The 20,724-nt window shown below is 38.7% G+C and overlaps 1 protein-coding gene across 1 annotated transcript in view; it reads right to left on the reverse strand.

Annotated features, from left to right (window-relative positions):
• The window catches only part of PROS1 (protein S), a 105,573-nt gene that overhangs the window by 65,949 nt on the left and 18,900 nt on the right, over window positions 1-20,724 (reverse strand). The window contains exon 2 of the mRNA XM_062206696.1: window positions 2,075-2,232. Within this exon, the coding sequence (XP_062062680.1) occupies window positions 2,075-2,232 (158 nt within the window). The remainder of the gene's footprint in view (window positions 1-2,074; window positions 2,233-20,724) is intronic.

Consider the following 20,724-nt stretch of genomic DNA (forward strand, 5'->3'; position numbering starts at 1 on the left):
CCATGGCTCAATAGGCTAATCCTCTGCCTGTGGCGCCAGCACACCGGGTTCTAGTCCCGGTCAGGGCACCGGATTCTGTCCCGGTTGCCCCTCTTCCAGGCCATCTCTGTGCTGTGGCCAGGGAGTGCAGTGGAGGATGGCCCAAGTCCTTGGGCCCTGCACCCCATGGGAGACCAGGAGAAGCACCTGGCTCCTGGCTTCGGATCAGCGTGGTGCGCTGGCCGCAGCGGCCATTGGAGGGTGAACCAACGGTAAAGGAAGACCTTTCTGTCTCTCTCTCTCTCACTGTCCACTCTGCCTGTCAAAAAAAATATCTTGGGTACATAACCATGCCTTGAAATATTCCAGCAAAATAAAAATTAGAATGATGGAATGAGAATAGGCAAAATGGGAATGCAAGATTGTTGTTGATAATTGTTGAAGGGGGGGTGATATATTGGAGTTTATTATATTGTTCTCTCTCTATTTTGGTATATATTTAAATTTTCCATAAAGAACAATGGATGTATATGTATCCACACACTCCAATATACAAATGTATGTGTATGTATATGTAAATATACATATATGACATTGTATCTATGAGGGTTCTTCAAAAGGTTCATAGAAAATTCACATTAACTTTTAATTCCATTTTCCATGAATATTTTGAAGCCTTCTCTTTATACTACATTCCTTCTTAGTAAGGGAATTTATATAATTTATACTATACAAGTACTTCTTATTAGGAAAGGTAAAATATGTAGAAAACATGCATATTTATATACTGTAGATATGTATTATATATAAATTTCCTACCTAATATGAGTACTCTATTATATAATGTGCAATAAAATATTTTTCTCTTGTCAATTGTTAATCCACAAAAAAAAAAAAAGCAACAAAACAGAGAGAAATATTTTGATTCAATTTTGGACAGTATAAAACTTTATCTTTGAAACTTTTAGAAAAGATGATAGTAAAAAGAATTAAAGAATACCACCAGAAAATGCAAGTTTAGGAAAACATTATCTGCTCATTATCTTTAATCAATTCTCATGGACCTGGGTGCAATGGCAGAGGCACAGAAGCATTTTGTACAGGTTTCCCACCCCTCTTTCCTCCTGGTTTCATCTCAGGAAAAGGATCTGAGGTCTCCCTGAAGGCTATCAGAACTAAATTCTCAAGGTCACCTTCAAACTCATTGTTAGAGGGACTCCTTTTCCTACTGCTATTAGAACATTACAGAACATCCTCCCTTAGGGAAATTAGGGGACTAAAGATAAGAGCTGGGAATCCTACATTCCCATACGATAGGTGTCCAGGGGTCTTTAGGATTATTTTTTTCTATATTATCTTAGAAAATGTTATACATTAAGGCATATGTTGTAATTTAGAAATAACTGCTGTATAAAGTGAGCTCAGGAGTCTTTCCAGGGATTTGTAGAATACATGAAAGCATAGTCAGTATACACAGTAATGTAATGAAGTTCTCATTAGGCATTCACAGAATACCTGCTATATACCAACCTCTGTATTCAATGGCCCTGTTTTTTTACTCTATCAATATAGATATTTTAATATTTTTATTTATATAAGGTGAAAAAATTTCATGTGTTTCATAAATGCAAACTTAGGAACATAGTGCTACTTCCCACCCTACCTTCCCCCCTGCCCAGATGGCCCTGTTTTCCAAAGCCTTAAAATTTATTTAAAAATAAATGTTAATGTAAAGATTTAAGGAAGTATAGTGATAACAATAGGAACAAAGACACATATTATACTTCAGATGTCCCCCTCTTTACCCCCTCCACACAAGCAAATTTTCTTTGGGAGAAAATATTTGCAAACCACAAGGTCAATACTATTTGCTGATAATGAAGTGTAAATGAATCTTCATTTGGTTAGAACACAGGGCAGTGTCTTCCTATTAAGCCCACTTTCCTTGAAAGTCACTTGCTTTTAAAATGGAAGTGGTTACTTATGGAACATGATATGCAAAAATTTAACTTTAAAATGGAACACAAACTGGAAATATTCAGTCTGTAATTATGTGCCTAAGTGTTTGTACTTGAGAGTTGTTATCAATTCTTACCGTTTCAGGGTCATTTTCAAAGACCTCCCTAGCTTCTTCTTTGTTGCACAATTCTTCAATGCATTCTCTTTCAAGATTACCCTTTTTGGTTTCTTCAAGCATAGAATTTGCACGACGTTTCCTTACCAGGACTTGTGAAGCATGTTGCTTCGTTAAAACTGAAGAAAAAAATAAGTTGATATGAATAAAAAATGTTTGATTCCTCCACCTAACATTTATTTATTAAGCAATAAGAATTAAGCATGTTTTTTCTGTCCACACATGAAAATTTGCCTGTTACAGTGGAAGACATCACAGTAAACAACTATGTCAGAAGTCATATTCACAGTAACAGTAATACACTTTCTCAATCTGAATGGAAAGCTTTTGTCATCTCTGTGGAGATAAAGAAATATAGGGCTTTGTAAAATCAGCTCTTTGCAACGTACTTGATAAACTAAAACACTGGATTGCACGTACAAACAGGAAAATGAGACTACATGGAAAAAGGGAGACCAGATTCAAAGCACAAAATATGGAAGGAAAAGAAAAATTTGTAAATTTACATTAAAAATTTCAAACAAATGAACAACAAAATGACAAAATTCAATACCAAGTAAGAGACTTGAAGGGAAAAAAAACTGCATCACATGGAATAAATTACATCCAGAATTTATGAGTCACTTTTGCAAATTAAAAGCAAGAACAACAATAAACCACCAATATGTTAATGTGCAAGACTATACACAAAATAATTTAAACAATACAAATGAAATATAAAGGAAAACTGCTCAAAAAATCAACAAATTAGAAACATTCTACATATCTTTCAGAATGAGAAAGAAAAAAATAAGTTCTAATATTTCTGAACTGTGGAATAATGTGCTATTGTTAAAAAAGAAGGATGATCGGAGTGGGCATTTGGCCTAGCAGTTAAAATGAGAGTTGGAACAGCTGAATTCCTTATCAGTGTGCCTGAGTTCATGAGCCAGCTCTGCTTCTGATTCCAGCTCCTTGCTTATGTACCCTGTGATGCAGAAGGTGATGGCTTGAATAGCTGAGTCCCTGCCACCCATGTAGGAGACTTGGACTGAGTTTCCAGCTCCAAGCTTAGGCCTGGCCCAGGTCCAGCCATCATGGACATGTGGGAAGTGAACCAGCCAATGGCAATTCTGTCTATCTCACAAATAAATTAATAATTATTCTTCTTTAAAAAAAGGAAGATACTCTTATACAGAGAACTTTCAAGAAATAATTTAAAAATGCAAGTTATAGAAAGCCACACCCAAAGCATAACCCTATATATTTATCAGCTAAAGCTGTAGATGTGTAAATATCATTGGGACACTTACATAGAGAAGACTTTGGAAACATGCTCTAAATGCTAATAGCAACTATATTTGAAGAAAAGAATGGAAAACCTGAAATTTTGGTTCTATTATTTTAGTATATGAATAGAACATCGTTTTTTAAATAAGAAATTTTAAAAAGCACAAATAAAAATCTATGAGTGGCCGGCGCCACGGCTCACTAGGCTAATCCTCTGCCTGTGGTGCCGGCACCCCCGGTTCTAGTCCCTGTTGGGGCGCCGGATTCTGTCCCGGTTGCCCCTCTTCCAGGCCAGCTCTCTGCTGTGGCCCGGGAGTGCAGTGGAGGATGACCCAAGTGCTTGGGCCCTGCACCCGCATGGGAGACCAGGAAAGGCACCTGGCTCCTGGCTTCTGATCAGCACGGTGCGCCGGCCACAGTGGCCATTGGAGGGTGAACCACCGGTAAAGGAAGACCTTTCTCTCTCTCTCTCTCTCTCACTGTCCACTCTGCCTGTCAAAAAAAAAAAAAAAATCTATGAGTAGTTTTTTATGGCTTACTTTAATAAAAACAGTTCTTCCATTAAGAAGATAAGAAAGTAATATGGTTTGATTTCTTTTCTATTCCTGATTTCCTTACTTGGTAAATAATAACAAATAAAAGCAAAAGGACTAATAAATTAATTGTCACCTCAGGGGGCAGTGTGGTGGCACAGTGGATTAAGCTGCCACCTGCATCTCTTGCAGAGCACTGGTTCAAGTCCTGGCTGATCTGTTCCTCCTAAAGTGCATGGGAAGGCAGTGGGAGACAGCAGACATACTTGGGCCCCTTTCACCCATGTAGGATACCTGAATGGAATTCTCGGCTTCTTGCTTCAGCCAGGCTTAATTGGCTGTTGTGGCCATTTGTGCAGTGAACCGGAGGGGGATGGAAGATGAAAGAGAGTAGAAGATGAAATCTCTCTCATTCTCTTTCTCTCCCACAATGTGTTGTGTGTATGTGTGTGTCTATATTGCCTTCCATTTCAATCCACCTTTCAAATAAATAAATCTTTAAAAATTCTCACCATAATTATTAGTGAAAAATTGAAAAATTTCAAAAGTGAAGTAGTATTACTTCATTTTCCAACAGAGAATTTGGGGTTGCATTGATAACACTATGTTTTATTGTCTTTATCACTGCTCTTTAAAATAAGGATGGAACCAAGGCTGTAGGTATACATATAACACAACGGATACCATGAGTATGCTACCTGCCAAGTGTATGACTGACTGATAAACGATAGCCCTCTCAACAACAAAAAAGTCTTTCAGGGCAATTAGCTCATTTATTTGAAGTAGTTTGTACTCTGTAATAAATACAGCAAAGACTTGGGCCTTCTGTACTACAAAGCAAACATGTGAATCTTTCTGGGAAAATCAATAAAACTTTCAATGAATTATGAATGCACTGATTCAATAACAAAACAAAGGTCAAATTCACTTAGGAAAACAAAACCTCCATAAACATTTACTCCTTGCTATTTCTTCCGTATAAAATACGTTTTGGAACAAACAGCTTAATATTGATTTTTCAGAAGATCACTTTCTCTGCAGGGACCACCAATATAAAACATAGATCAGGTGTAATAACACATCCTACATTCACGTCTGTGAAAGGGGATGTTTTCAACCACTTAAGGAGAACCAAGGTGTGGTTTAAAGGAAACAGAATAACCTTTGTTATTTTAGAGATGATGAAACTAAGGTAAAGAGCATGCAATATATTTGCCCTAAATTATAAAGTTAATAAACAACAAAAACTAGTAGTAGGTCATAGGCATTAACATTCAGATCTGCAAATCATCCACTATTATTTGATGCTTCCCAGAAAACAGGAAGTTTTACTGAATCTAGTTATAAGAGAATTATCAAAAAGAAAAAAAAATATACCTCCAATCTAAAGGACAATTGCTAACAAATAATAAAACTAATTGTCCAAATATGCTGTAACAAATTTGTATATCTGTTTTATTTCATCTAGGTCCAGCCCAATGATGTTTTAAATTGACATGCTATTTAATAGTTTTCAAAGCATGTATTATTACACTTAATTTTTTTCAAAACATTTATTTATTTATTTGAAAGAGTTACAGAAAGAGAGAAGCTTAGACAGAGGGAGAGATCTTCAACCTGCTGGTTCACTCCCAAAATGGCCACAGCAACCAGAGGTAGGCCAGGCAGAAGCCAGGAGCCAAGAGCTTCTTCTGGGTCTCCCACATGGGTGGCATGGGCCCAGGGACTTGGACCATCTTCCATTTCTTTCCTGGGCACATAAGCAGGGAGCTTGATGGCAAGTAGAGCAGCTGGGATGCGAATCAGCACCCATATGGGACACCAGTGCTGCAGGCTGAGGCTTAACCTGCTGTGCTACAACTCCAGACTCTAACTTGATCTTTCTATAAACAAAGAAATAAACTACAGGAAAGAATTGTCCCCATTTTCCTGTTTGAGAGACTGAAGCTGGAAGAGGTTACATGAACTGCCCAAAGTCACAGGGCTAACAAGTTATGCAAATGAAATTCAAATATGGATGCCTATTGTGAAGCTGAAAAAAACAGCTAACACCCCTAACCTACCAAACATTCCAGCTTTGGAACGCCGCACACTGTAGTGTGAGTTATTTTCCTGATAGGGCAGGCAACTGGGAGCTGCTGCAGCTCAGCCACCTACAAGAGTATCTTACCCCCTATTCAAAGTTCAAAGTACATTTTTGAATGCATATGCCTTTTATAGCACTGTGAAGTCAAAAAACTGCCAGTCAAATCATCATAAGTCGGGGACTGTATACTCATTCTCTCAGTCTAGTGCTCTTCCTTCTGTGTACAGCTGGCCTATTGTACCTGAGGATTCCACACTCACAAATTCCACATCCATGGATTCAACCAACTTCAGATTGAAATTTATATATATATATATATATATATATTTTTTGACAGGCAGAGTGGATAGTGAGAGAGAGAGACAGAGAGAAAGGTCTTCCTTTTTGTCGCTGGTTCACCCTCCAATGGCCGCTGCGGCCGGCGCATCTCGCTGATCCGAAGCCAGAAGCCAGGTGCTTCCTCCTGGTCTCCCATGTGGGTGCAGGGCCCAAGCACTTGGGCCATCCTCCACTGCCTTCCCGGGCCATAGCAGAGAGCTGGCCTGGAAGAGGGGCAACCGGGATAGAATCCGGTGCCCCAACCGGGACTAGAACCAGGTGTGCTGGCGCCGCAAGGCGGCAGATTGAAATTTTTTTTAATGTTGTTTGCTCTGAAGTATACTACGTAGTTGAGCATATGTGCAGATTTTTCTTGTCCTTACTCTCAAAACAATACAGTATAACAACTATTTACATAGCATTTACATTGTAATAGGTACTGGAAATCTAGTCATGATGTAAAGTATATGAGAGGATGTGCTTACGTTATACACAAATATTATACCATTTTGTACAAGGGATTTGAGATTTCAGTATCTGTGAAAGGTCCTGGAACCAATCTCACACAGATATTTAGACAAGTGTAGTCTGACACTGACATGTTATATACTTAACTTTTTTCAAAAAGAAAGCATGTGCCATTTTTCACTGCTTTTCCCAGGCCATAGCAGAGAGCTGGATGGGAAGGGGAGCAGCTGGGACTCGAACCGGTACCCATATGGGATGCCGGCGCTGTAAGCAGGGGCTTTACCTACTGTGCTACAGTGCCAGCCACAGTGTGTTTTCAAAGGCGTCTCCTAAACTTCAGGATAAGCCAAGTACAAAAGTATTCCAAAAAGTTAGTAGAAAAAAGAATTAAGGAGCCAATGCTTCGGCATAGCGGGTAAAATCATCACCTGCAGTGCCAGCATCCCATATGGGCGACGGTTTGAGTCCCAGCTGCTCTACTTCTGATCTACTTCTCTGCTATGGCCTGAGAAAGCAGAAGATGACCCATGCTTGGGCCCCTGCACTCACATGAGGGACCCGGAAGAAGCTCCTGGTTCCTGGCTTCGGATCGGCCCAGCTTGAGCCGTTGCAGCCATTTGAGGAGTGAGCCAGTGAACAGATCTTTCTCTCTCTCTCTCTACGCCTCTGTCTCTCTGTAACTCTCTGCCTTTCAAATAAACAAACAAACAAACCTTTAAAAACAAAAGATGTCTATTTTGGTGCAATTTTGAAATACACTCATATTAGCAGTCATCAAAATGTTCCTGAAAATGCATATAATGAAGAAACTATGCATAATATCAAAATGTTTTTGCATCAAAATATACATCTTTTAATTTCATTTTCCACTAACAATTACCCTTTTATGTGGTTAGAAGTGATTTTACTAGCAAGTTCAAAGTCCTTCAGCCAAAAGTTATCCAGCCAGTTGGTTTGTAGGAATGTCTAAAAAGTTGCATTATTTATCAGAATAATAATCATGAAACATAAGCACATAAAGGCATGTTTGCATTATCTCCTTCTAATCCTAGTCACAACAGTGCTAAGCGGACCACAATTTTTCATCTCATACATGAGTAGGCTGAAGCTGACTCAATTATCCCAAATTCACAACCTGTCCTCTTTTTGTATTTATGACTACACTATTCCTAATCATTTGTTTCATTTCTTTGGTTTAAGAAGTATTTCAAAAAAGTCCTTGTTAAAACCCAACTACGTTGCTTGGAAAGTGTTACATTCAGGTTCAGAACACTAGCTTATAATGTTGTGCTATGTCTTTCCAGATAAGTATGATTGAGTTTGATTGATTTTTTAACTTATCTGAGTCATCCATTTGTCAAAACAGTGACAATAGCAGGTGGAACAATTACCCCTAAAGGTTATAACATAAGCATTGTTCAAACATTAGTTGAAATCTTCCTGAAATCATCTACAGGTTTTACTAGTGTCCTTCATATCAGGGGTAGAATTGTTGTTTTTGAGTGTAAATTCAATTGTCTTATATACAAAAAAAGTAATTTATTGTTACTGTTTTCATAAAAGTACCCATTAATAAGATAAGTGGAGTTGGCATGGCCACTGCTTACAGACAGATTTCTCACTGCTCAATTCAGTGTCAACTTGGTGAAGAGTGATTTCTTTGCTCAAGTCCCCTTACCCACTTAATTGTCCTGTATGGCTACTGTCTGTTCAGGGAGGGCAGGGCCACAAATCTGCTGGCTTGCCAAACCTGAGCAGGCAGATATGGGACAGGCGTCAGGTGAAAGAGGGTCGAAGTGTTAGGACAGCTCAGCTGCTGAAGCTCTTGCATTTTCCCTCTTGTCTTCTGTATTTATCCCTCCAGTTATCTCTGCTTTGGTTTTGCCTTCTGCTTCTCCTTGCCCTTTCTATCTGGCATCCCAAGAATGAAAACTGCCTCGGGAAGAATGTGTCTGAGAAAACAATCTTTGGCTAGCATTTGGGTTGGCAGAGTGTTTTTATCTTTGTTTGTGCTTCAGTGTTTAACACGGAAGGGAAAATGGCTGTAACCATACAAATAGAGAGAACAACCAGATAATATTCTGAGACATAATCCTGCCTCACCTGGATATTCCCCCTAAACAAAGCTGGAGAAAAACAGAATTACACACAATACAGAAAAAAACCTTTAGTTATTAATGATGGGAAATGATTGTTTAAAACAATTAAACGTAATTAACATTAAAATATTTCAATTATTTCATAATGATTTCTACCACAAATGATTTCCAACTGTCAGGTGGATGCAGTAATTAAAACCTCTGAAGGCTGCAGGAATTAAGAAAAACACAAAAACGGGTCCTTTTTAATTAACTGATTAATTTATTTGAAGCACAGAGTGATGGGAAAGAGGGTTGGGTTCTCATCTGGTGGTTCACTCTCCAAACAGCTGCAAAAGCAGAGACTGGCCAAAGCTGAACTTGATGGAGTGGCAGCTGCTCATTTATGTGAACCATCACCACTGCCTCTGGGATCTGTACTGCAAACTAGAGTCAGGAGCCGGAGTCACGAATCAAACCCAGGGATCCCAGGGTGGGACAAGGGCATTTTTACCTCTAGGCTAAATGCCAGTTTTCAAACAAGTTTTCAAAAAAGCGTTCATCAGTCCACACAATTATCAGTAATTTTCAGAAAATCTTGTGCTAGCTTTCAGAATGAAATGTTAAACACACACACACACACACACATATATGTTATGCTTCTCAATGTTTTAAAAAGTTTGTTTTTAGGGGCCAGAGCTGTGGCTCACTTGGTTAATCCTCTGCCTGCGGCGCCGGCACGCCATATGGGCGCCCGGTTCTAGTCCCAGTTGCTTCTCTTCCAGTCCAGCTCTCTGCTGTGGCCCAGGAAGGCAGTGGAAGATAGCACAAGTGCTTGGGCCCTGCACCCGCATGGGAGACCAGGAGGAAGCACCTGGCTCCTGGCTTCGGATCAGCACAGCACCAGCCGTGGTGGCCATTTGGGGAGTGAACCAGTGGAAGGAAGACCTGTCTCTCTGTCTGTCTCTCTCTCTCACTGTCTATAACTCTACCTGTGAAATAAAAAAAAAAAAAATTGTTTTTTTTTAAAGGAGGGTTACTACACTTGCTTTTCTCCAGATTTTGCATTTTGTTTCATTTTGAGCATCATGCTGCTGAGCAACTATTTCTTCTCAGATTATTGTGTTGAGGGTTAGAAAAAGGTCAGAAAGTATTCAATAAAGGTTAACTATGGTTCAAGTCAGGGGACCCAACAATAAACAGGCTAACGAAAAATAATTTAAGAATCGAAAATCATAAGAGATAGATATGGATACGGATTTAAATCCAGAAAAGAAAAAGAAGAAATAACGTGTGATTTACATATTGCATGCATAAAAGTGAATGATAATAGATTTGGATTAGAGGAGAGAGGGTTGGCATTTATTTCAAACTAAGAAAGCCACTGGTAGCATTTCTTTTAAGTGACCACTGACCCCTATCCTGGAACAGATCAGTGAACCAGGAGGAAAACAATGCCTGAACTGTTTAGCCACCACGGAGTGAAATTGACCTCTCCTTACTCGGAGGTTTAATTATAACTTTAATTAACACTCCCTATTCTAGAAAAACAAATAAATACAAGTAAATCACTTTGCTACTGTCTGCACATGATTAAAACTTTGACTCAACTGTAGAAAGAGAAAGTAGTATGTACTGGTTATTTGCTCGTAAACAACATTTTTACCCAAAAGATGGAACAGCAAATTATTATTCAGAAAACATTACATTGGCTATTTCTTTGATTTATTTGCTCTTGGTAAATGATACAGGGAAAATACTTCATTTGAAGGGATTCAGAGTTCAGATGTGAAGAAGGAAAATTTTATAACACATTTTTTTCCTTCTCTGGACTACTATGCTGCTAACTAGCTGTACTTCTTGAAGCTAAAGCAGGTCTGTTTCATAACATGCAAGAACAAATTCACACAGTCAGCTTCCCTTGTCTTCTTTATCTCATATCCATTAAAACACCAAAACATTTGATTTTGACGTCATGTACCAGAGGTTAACGCACAGGAAATGTTTTGCTGTTGTTCTATGTGACCTATTTTGTTAGGATGGCATCAATATTATTAGATCACTGGCCCGTGTCTGTATCGATGTTTAGAAAATCAACAGGCAAAGGGTTCTTGACATTTTAAAAGGCAACAGTGAAAGCACTGGCCTAATTCTGCAATATTCCTCTCTTGGCAGTATCCCTTAGATCTCAGAAATAAGCAAGCCTGAAGTATGCTTATAGACTTAGAAAGAACCCAGATCACAATGAGTTCCTTTTCGACTCTTATGATATTATTTAAAGTGTTTATGTGAGAATATTTTTAAAAATGCTTAAGTTAGAATACTTCAGGCTATTAGACACAGCCTGAATAACAATGGAATAAAATGATAACTTATGGGGCCAGGGCTGTGGCACAGAGGGTTAATGCCCTGGCCTGAGGTGCTGGCACCTCATATGGGCACTGGTTGGAGACCCAGCTGCTTCACTTCTGGTCCAGCTCTCTGCTATGGCCTGGGAAAGCATAGAAGATGGCCCCAGCCAGTGCTGTGGCTCACTTGGCTAATCCTCTGCCTGCGGCTCCCGCACCCCGGGGTTCTAGTCCCAGTTAGAGTGCCTGATTCTGTTCCGGTTGCTCCTTTTCCAGTCCAGCTCTCTGCTGTGGCCCGGGAAGGCAGTGGAGGATGGCCCAGGTCCTTGGGCCCCGCACCCACATTGGAGACCAGGAGGAAGCACCTGGCTCCTGGCTTCAGATCAGTGCAGTGCGCCGGCCGTAGTGGCCAGTTCGGGGGTGATCCAACGGAAAAAGGAAAACCTTTCTCTCCATCTCTCTCTCTCATTGTCTAACTCTGCCTGTCAAAAAAAAAAAAAAAAAAAGAAGAAGAAGAAGAAGAAGATGACCCAAGTCCTTGGGTCCCTGCACAAGCGTGGGAGACTCAGAAGGAGCTCCTGGCTCCTAGCTTCAGATCGGTACAGCTCCAACTGTTGTGGCCAATTGGGGAATGAACCATCGGATGAAAGAGCTCTCTCTCTCTCTCTCTCTCTCTCTCTCTCTCTCTGCCTCTCCTCTCTCTGTGTAACTCAGACTTTCAAATAAATAATACAGACTGTTGTACTGAGATACGGGGTATTGCTATAACAAATGCCTTTAATGTGGAAGTGGTTTTGGATCTTGATGTTTTGGTGTTGGGTACAGGCTAGAAAAAATTTGAGGTGTTGCTAGAAAATCAGATTGAAGTGAAGAGAGAATGGAGAGATGTAGCCCAAGTCTTAAAAAAAAAAAAACTGTCTACTCAGGATACTGTACCCTGCAAAGCTCTCATTTATGAATGAAGGTGATATAAAGATTTTCCATAACAAACAGAAATTGAAAGAATTTGTTACCACTTGTCCAGCCTTACAAATTATGCTTAAGGATGTACTACACATAGAAACATAGAAAGATAGTCATCATTATAAAACAGAAAAACTCCCAATAAAAGTACAAAAGAAATCCAAAGCTTACAATAGGAATATTAATGGAAAAATGGCAGGGCCAAGTCATTATTTATTAGCAGTAACCTTGAATGTAAATGGCTTGCATTCTCCAATTAAAAAATACAAACTGGCAAATGGATTAAAAAAAAGACATCTATTTGCTGCCTATATGAACCATACCTCACCAACAAAGAAACACACAGACTGAAAGTCAAAGGATGGATAAAGATATTCCATGCTAAGGAAAACAAATGAGCAAGTGTAGCCATTCTAATATGAGAAACAATAGACTTTAACAAAAAACTGTCAAAAGAGACAAGAAGGGCATTATGTAATGATTCAAGGATAAATTCTACACGCAGAAGTGACTATAGTAAGTGCATACGTACCCAGTGCTAGGTGCCTAGTTATTTAAGACAAATGTTAACTATTCTAAAGGGCAACATAAACTCCAATACAATAGTAATAGGAGACTTCAAAACCCCTCTTTCATCAATGGGTAGATCAACTAGAAAGAAAATGAACAAAGAGCCGACGCCACAGCTCACTTGGCTAAGCCTCCACCTGTGGCGCCGGCACCCCGGGTTCTAGTCCCGGTTGGGATGCCGGATTTTGTCACGGTTGCTCCTCTTCCAGTCCAGCTCTCTGCTGTGGCCTAGGAGAGCAGTGGAGGATGGCCCAAGTGGTTGGACCCTGCACCTGCATGGGAGACCAGGAGGAAGCACCTGGCTCCTGGTTTCAGATCGGCCCAGCGCGTCGACCATAGCAGCCATTTGTGGGGATGAACCAATGGAAGAGAAGACCATTCTCTCTGTCTCTCTCTCTCTTACTGTCTAACTCTGCCTGTCAAAATAAAAAAAAAAAAATGAACAAAGAAACAGCAGAGCTAATTTACTCTATTGAAAAAATAGATTTAACTGATGTTTATAGAACTTTTCATCCCACAGTTGAAGAATATGCGTTCTTTCATCAGTGCACGGAACTTTCTTTAGGATAGACTATATGCTAGGCCATAAAGCAAGTGTCAGCAAATTCAAAAAAATTTGGTATCATACCATGCATCTTTTCTGACCACAATGGGATGAAACTGGAAATCAACAACTCAAGAATCTCTAGAAAATATGCAAACACACGGCGCCTGAACAACATGTTCCTGAATGAACAGTGAGTCATAAAAGAAGGTCAAAAGTGAAATCAAAAAATTCCTGGAAACAAATGAAGGTGACAATACAACATATCACAACTTACGGGATACAACAACAGAAGTGTTAAGAGGGTAAGTTTTTAGTAATTGGTACCTACATTAAAAAAATTGGGAAGGAACCAAATAAATATGAGCTATCAATGCATTCAAGGACCTAGAAAAACAACAACAAAAAGCAAAATAAGTAGCAGGAAAGAAATAATTAATGTTAGAAGATATAAGCAAAATCTAAACAAAAATATAAAAGATCAGTGAAATGAAGAGCTGTTTTTTTTTGAAAAAATGCAAAATTGATACACCATTGGTCTAACTACCCAACAAACAGGAGAAGACCAAAATTAAGAAAATAAGAGATGAAAAGGGAGCTATAACAAGAGATACCACAGAAATAAAACAAATCATCAAGAGATACTACAAACAGCTATTAGGAATTATTAGGAGAAATGAAATAATTAAAATTAGGGAGGATATAAAAAAATTGAAAAAAAATACAAAATACCAGTGAAGTGAAGAGAACATATTTTGAAAAAATAAGCAAAATTGATACACAATTGGTTCAACTAACCACAAAAAGAGGGAGAAGACTCACATTAATAAAGTCAGAGATGAAAAAGGAGATATAGCAATGGATATTACAAAAATAAAAGGAAACATCAGTAATTACTATAAAGAGCTGTATTCCAAAAATTGGAAAAATCTAGAAGAAACAGAATCCTGAACACATACAATCTACAAAATGGAGTCCTGAAGATATTGAAAACCTAAAGGGACCAATAACCAAGAAGGAGATTGAAGCAGTAATAAAGAACCTCCCAACAAAGAAAAACACAGAACTGGATGGCTTCACAGCTGAATTCTACCAGACTTTTAAAGAAGAGCTAATCCAAATCCTTCTCAAGCTATTCAAAACAATTGAAAAGGAGGGAATCCTTCCAAACTCCTTCTATGAGGCCAGCATCACCTTAATTCCAAAAACAGAAACAGAGACAAGAAAGAGAACTATAGACCAACATCACTGAAAAACATAGATGCAAAAATCTTTAACAAAATACTAGCTAATAAAATCCAACAACACATCAGAAAGACCAATCACCCAGAACATATGGGATTTATCCCTAGTATGCAGGGATGGTTCAATAAATGTGATATATCACATTAACAAATTGAAGAATAAAAGCCATATGATTATCTCAATTGATGTAGAGAAAGCATTTGATAAAATACACCATTGTCTCAAGATAAAAGCATTAAGCAGATTGGGTATAAAGGGAACATTTTTTAACACAATCAAGGCAATTTATGACAGACCCACAGCCATCACCTTATTGAATGGGGGGAAATTGGAAGCATTTACACTAATATCTGGAACCAGACAAGGCTATCCACTTTCAACATTGCTATTAATATGGTCCTGGAAGTTTTATTCAGAGCCATTAGATGAGAAAAAGAAATCAAAGGTATACAAGTTGGTAAGAAGAAGGTCAAATTATCCCTGTTTGCAGATGACATGCTTCTATATAGAGATGAACCAAGACTCCATGAAGAGACTATTGGAACACATAAACAGTTTGGTAAAGTGGCAGGGTATAAAATTAACACACACAAAAAAACACCCTCTGTATACCCAGTCAATGCCATGGCTGAGAACAAATTTCTAAGATCAATCCCTTTCACTATAGCTACAAAAAAAAAATTGTTTTTTTTTTTTTTTTTTACTTTGGAATAAATTTAACTACGGAAGTGAAGATGTATGATGAAAATGACAAAACTTTAAAGAAAAGGACAAAGACACACAAAAAAAATGGAAAAAATTTCCATGTTCACAGATTGGAAGAAATAATATCATCAAAATGTCCACACTACCAAAAGCAATTTACCAATTCAGTGTGGTCCCAATTAAAATGCCAATGACATTCTTCTCAAATCTAGAAAAAACAATGCTAAAATACATATGGAAACACATGAGACCCTGAATAACTAAAGCAGTTTTAACAACAAAAACAAAGCCAGAGGCATTACAATACCAGATTTCAGGACATACTACAGGGCAGTTATAATAATAAAAGCCTGGTACTGGCACATATATAGACATATAGACCAATGGAACTTAATAGAAATTCCAGAAATCAATCCACGCATATACAACCAACTAATCTTTGACAAAGGAGCTAAAGTCACTTGCTAGAGAAAAGACAGTCATTTCAACAAATGTTAGTGGGAAATTTGAATCTACACATGCAGAAGTATGAAACAACACCCCTACCTTACACCTTTTACGAAAATCAACTCAAAATGGATCAAGGACCTAAACCTATGATCTAATGCCATCAATTACTAGAGGAGAAGACAGGGAAAATTCTGTAAGACATTGGCATAGGTAAAAATTTCTTGGAAAAGACCCCAGAAGCACAATAAATCAGAGCCAAAATAGACAAATTAGATTAAATCAAGCTGAGAAGCTTCTGGCTGTAAAGGAAACACACAATGAAGTAAAGAGGCTGCTGACAGAATGGGAAAAAATAATTGCAAACTATACAACTCAAATAGGATTAATCTCCAGAATCTATAAAGAGCACAATAAACTCAACAACAACAAAACTAACAATCCAGTTAAGAAATGGGCAAAGGATTTCAACAGCATTTTTAAAGGAGGAAATTCAAATGGCCAATAAACACATGAAAAAAATGCTCAGGATCACTAGACATCACTAGACAATTTTATGTTATCTTTAATGTCTGCTTGGAAGAATGAATAAAAAAAATTTAGAGAAATGTAAATAACTTTAAATTTGAAAATTATATTTTATGTCTTCAATGTTCCTTTTTCATAGCAGCCTAATTTTGTTTTATGGATGCCAGATCCTCTCAAATCAGGGAAATGTGAATGAAAAATATAATGAGGTTTCACCTCGCTCCAGTTAGAACAACTCTCATATGGAAATCAACAAACAATAAATGCTGGCAAGGATATGGAGAAACGGTACTCTAATCTACTATTGGTGGAAATGTAAATCAATACAGCCAGTGTGGAAGACAGTATGAGATACCTCAGAAAGCTGAAAATAGATCTACTATATGACTCAAAACCCACTCATGGGAATTACCCAAACAAAATGAAATCAGCATATGAAAGAGTTATCTGTACCCCCATGTTTACTGCAGCTCAATTAACAATAGTTAAGATATGGCATCAACCCAGATGTCCATCAACTGATGACTGGTTAAAGAAAGTGTGATATACACATGGTATGGAATACTCTTCAGGAAAGAATGAGATTCTGTCTTTTGCAATAAAATGGATACAACTGGAAACCATTATACTTAGTGAAATAAGCCTGTCCCTGAAAGTCAAATGCTATATATTTTCCTTGGTCTGTGGTAACTAACAGAGTTCTAGAAAAGTAATGTATAGGACTGAAACTGACACTTTGAAATTCATTGAATGTTTACAATCCTTGTCTCTACTGTTGAGGAACAGTTTTTTTTTTTTTATAGTATTTGTTGAACTTTTAACTTAGTATAGGGTAATCTTATGAGTATAAAATAAACTGAAAGTACATCACTGTAAAAATTGAGAGATGGAATAAGAGAGGAAGGAGGAGCATGGGTGGGAGGCAGGGTGGGGTGGGAAGTATTACTATGTTCCTAAATCTGTAAATATGAAATTTGTTTACCTTAAACATTTTAAATTAATAAAAAAGATCCATATGACAAAGGCCATAAAATGTTACTGTTAGACATATAAAAATTCTTATATAGTGTCTCAGATCATGATCCTAGATAGGAAAATACAACTCTTTAAAATGCCTCCCACTTTAATTTCACTCAAAAGTCTACTGAATATTGTACAATTTTATCTTTAAAGTCTGCTTGGAAGAATAAACAAAAAATGTTTAGAGAAATGTAAATAACTTTAAATTTGAAAATTATATTTTATGTCTTCAATTTTCCTTTTTCATAGCAGCCTAATTTTATTTTATGGATGCCAGATTCTCTCAAATATATGGAGGATATTTTTACAAATTTTTTAAAGTAATTTTATGTGTCTTCAATTAACTGTTCCCTTTGGGGTCAATTGTTCTGCATATTCCTCTTATCCTTTTCATTCATGCTATGATTTATGCAAGTATTGGTAGTTGTTGGCTATTACACTCTTTCAGATATTCAAAATGAACTATAAAGTGAGATAAATAATAACTTTGCCAGTGTGGCATAGTAGCAGAGCAACAGATGTATAGAACATGTGTTCATAAGGCTCCAGGATTCTCAAAAACTGTAGTGTCTAAATTTTTCTGGAAAAACAGTACCCTGTAAGCAGGAGACTCTCAGATGGCTGCAATCCTTAGAATCCCAGTGAGTGCCAGGACTATCGATCTTTCTCATCAACATTGATCTGAGCCAATAACCACACTGCAGAGTGTTATGCTGTAGCAGGGAACAGGACATAATCTAGATCGTATATCTAGAACCCCACACCTGGTCAGCTAGCTACATAGGTTCAGTCTTAACATTTTTGTGAACAGGTAATCAAATACAACACATTTTTCATTTTTACAAATTGAATATTTTTTATCCCACTTAGTACACACAGCAGATTTTTTTTTTTTTTTTTTTTTTTGGACAGGCAGAGTGGACAGTTAGAGAGAGAGAGACAGAGAGAAAGGTCTTCCTCTTGCTGTTGGTTCAACCTCCAATGGCTGCCTTGGCCGGAGCCCTGTGACCTGTGCATCGCGCTGATCTGAAGTCAGGAGCCAGGTGCTTCTCCTGGTTTCCCATGTGGGTGCAGGGCCCAAGGACCTGGGCCATAGCAGAGAGCTGGCCTGGAAGAGGGGCAACCAGGACAGAATCTGGCACCCCGACCGGGACTAGAACCTCGGGGTGCGGGAGTCGCAGGTGGAGGATTAGCCTATTGAGCCACGGCGCCAGCCCAGCAGGGTTTTACTACATGCATATATCAATGGAGTTGGAGATTCATTCCGTTTGCATCACCCTAAAGTTCACATCAAACAGAAAAATTATGAAAACAAATCTGGGGGGCAGGCGCCATGGCTCACTTGGTTAATTCTCCGCCTGCAGCACCGGCATCCCATATGGGCACTGGGTTCTAGTCGCGGTTGCTCCTCTTCCAGTCCAGCTCTCCGCTGTGGCCCGGGAGTGCAGTGGAGGATGGCTCAAGTCCTTGGGCCCTGCACCTGCATGGGAGACCAGGGAGAAGCACCCGGCTCCTGGTTTTGGATAGGTGCAGTACCAGCCAGAGCGGCCATTTGGGGAGTGAACCAACAGAAGGAAGACCTTTCTCCCTGTCTCTCTCACTGTCTAAAACTCTACCTGTCAAATAAATAAAAAAAAGAAAAAGAAAAGAGAAGAAAAGGAAAGAAATCTGGGCTGGCGCCGTGGCTTAACAGGCTAATCCTCCGCCTTGCGGTGCCAGCACACCGGGTTCTACTCCCGGTTGGGGCACCGGATTCTATCCCGGTTGCCCCTCTTCCAGTTCAGCTCTCTGCTATGGCCCGGGAAGGCAGTGGAGGATGGCCCAAGTCCTTGGGCCCTGCACCCGCATGGGAGACCAGGAGAAGCACCTGGCTCCTGGCTTCGGATCAGCGCAATACGCCGGCCGCAGCGGCCATTGGAGGGTGAACCAATGGCAAAAAGGAAGACCTTTCTCTCTGTCTCTCTCTCACTATCCACTCTGCCTGTCAAAAAAAAAAAAAAAAAAAAAAAGATTTAAAAAAAAAAAAGAAAAGAAATCTGGAAGCAGAGGAAAAAGATCTGTTTATCTCAAAACACAATTACTACTAAGAAAATTCAAGGTATAAACCACAGAAAAGATGCAACTAATATGAAAGAGGTTTAATACTTTTAACATATCCAGAGAACCTACAAATCAATAAGAATTAAAAATCCCCATCAGAATAATGGAATAGCCGGCGCCGCGGCTCAATAGGCTAATCCTCTGCCTTGCGGCACCGGCACACCGGGTTCTAGTCCCGGTCGGGGCACCGATCCTGTCCCGGTTGCCCCTCTTCCAGGCCAGCTCTCTGCTGTGGCCAGGGAGTGCAGTGGAGGATGGCCCAAGTGCTTGGGCCCTGCACCCCATGGGAGACCAGGAGGGGCGCCTGGCTCCTGCCATCGGATCAGCACGGTGTGCCGGCAGCAGCACGCCTACCGCGGCGGCCATTGGAGGGTGAAACAATGGCAAAGGAAGACCTTTCTCTCTGTTTCTCTCTCTCACTGTCCACTCTGCCTGTCAAAAAATTTAAAAAAAAAAGAGTAATGGAATAAAAGCATCAATAGGCATTTCATTAAAAATAAAATGACTAATAAACATATGGATAAAAGGAGGTTGGGACGTTTCCAGAACTCCTTCAAGCCTCACCAGACAGAAGACAAACACATGGTAACAATTATATTTGTGGCTGAATTTCACTTTGTGATCCAGAACCTCCAGTCACAAGGTTTTCTTAAGTATTTTGGCCAAGTTTCACTTCAAGATAAGACACCCAAATCCCCACACTCCCTTCAAAGTTGTATCTTTTTCATGACTATTGCATTGACAAAGACTTTAAAAAGAATAACACTGGCAAAAATGAGGAAACTTAAAAATCTACTTTTAAAAGCAGATTTCCAAAGAGAAATCTAACAAGGTATATGCAAAACCTTTAAAATAGGCATGCTATTTAGACATTCAGCTAGCAATTCTATTCCTAGGAAATAATTTAAAGAAATGAACATGGAGGTGTGTATAAATATAACATTGTGGTATATATATTGTAATATATATGCATGACACTATTATTGATATAAGCAAAATACTAAAAATGATCTGATTATCCAAAAATATGACTTTGGATAAATACAATAAAAACCTAGGGTGATGTAGATTTTAACTTACCAGTAAGAAAACAGTCAGCATACTTTTAGGTGAAATATAAAGTTAACATAATATATAGGGCACAATTCCCTTCTTGTACTTACACAGTACTTTCTAAGAGTGTATATAGGCAGACAATGTTTAGAAGATGATGAATAGGCTAAAACATTACATTGATACTTTATTGATTACATTTACATTGATTACATTATAGGTACTACAGATGCATTTTTTTAGTATGTAAATGTATTTACAAATTAGATTGCATTATACTTGGTGTTATGGTTTGAACATGTCCCCAAAAAGTTCATATGTTGGCAATTTAATCCC

The sequence above is a fragment of the Lepus europaeus genome, chromosome 2 (assembly GCF_033115175.1).
Source record: "Lepus europaeus isolate LE1 chromosome 2, mLepTim1.pri, whole genome shotgun sequence".
NCBI classification, from domain to species: domain Eukaryota; kingdom Metazoa; phylum Chordata; class Mammalia; order Lagomorpha; family Leporidae; genus Lepus; species Lepus europaeus.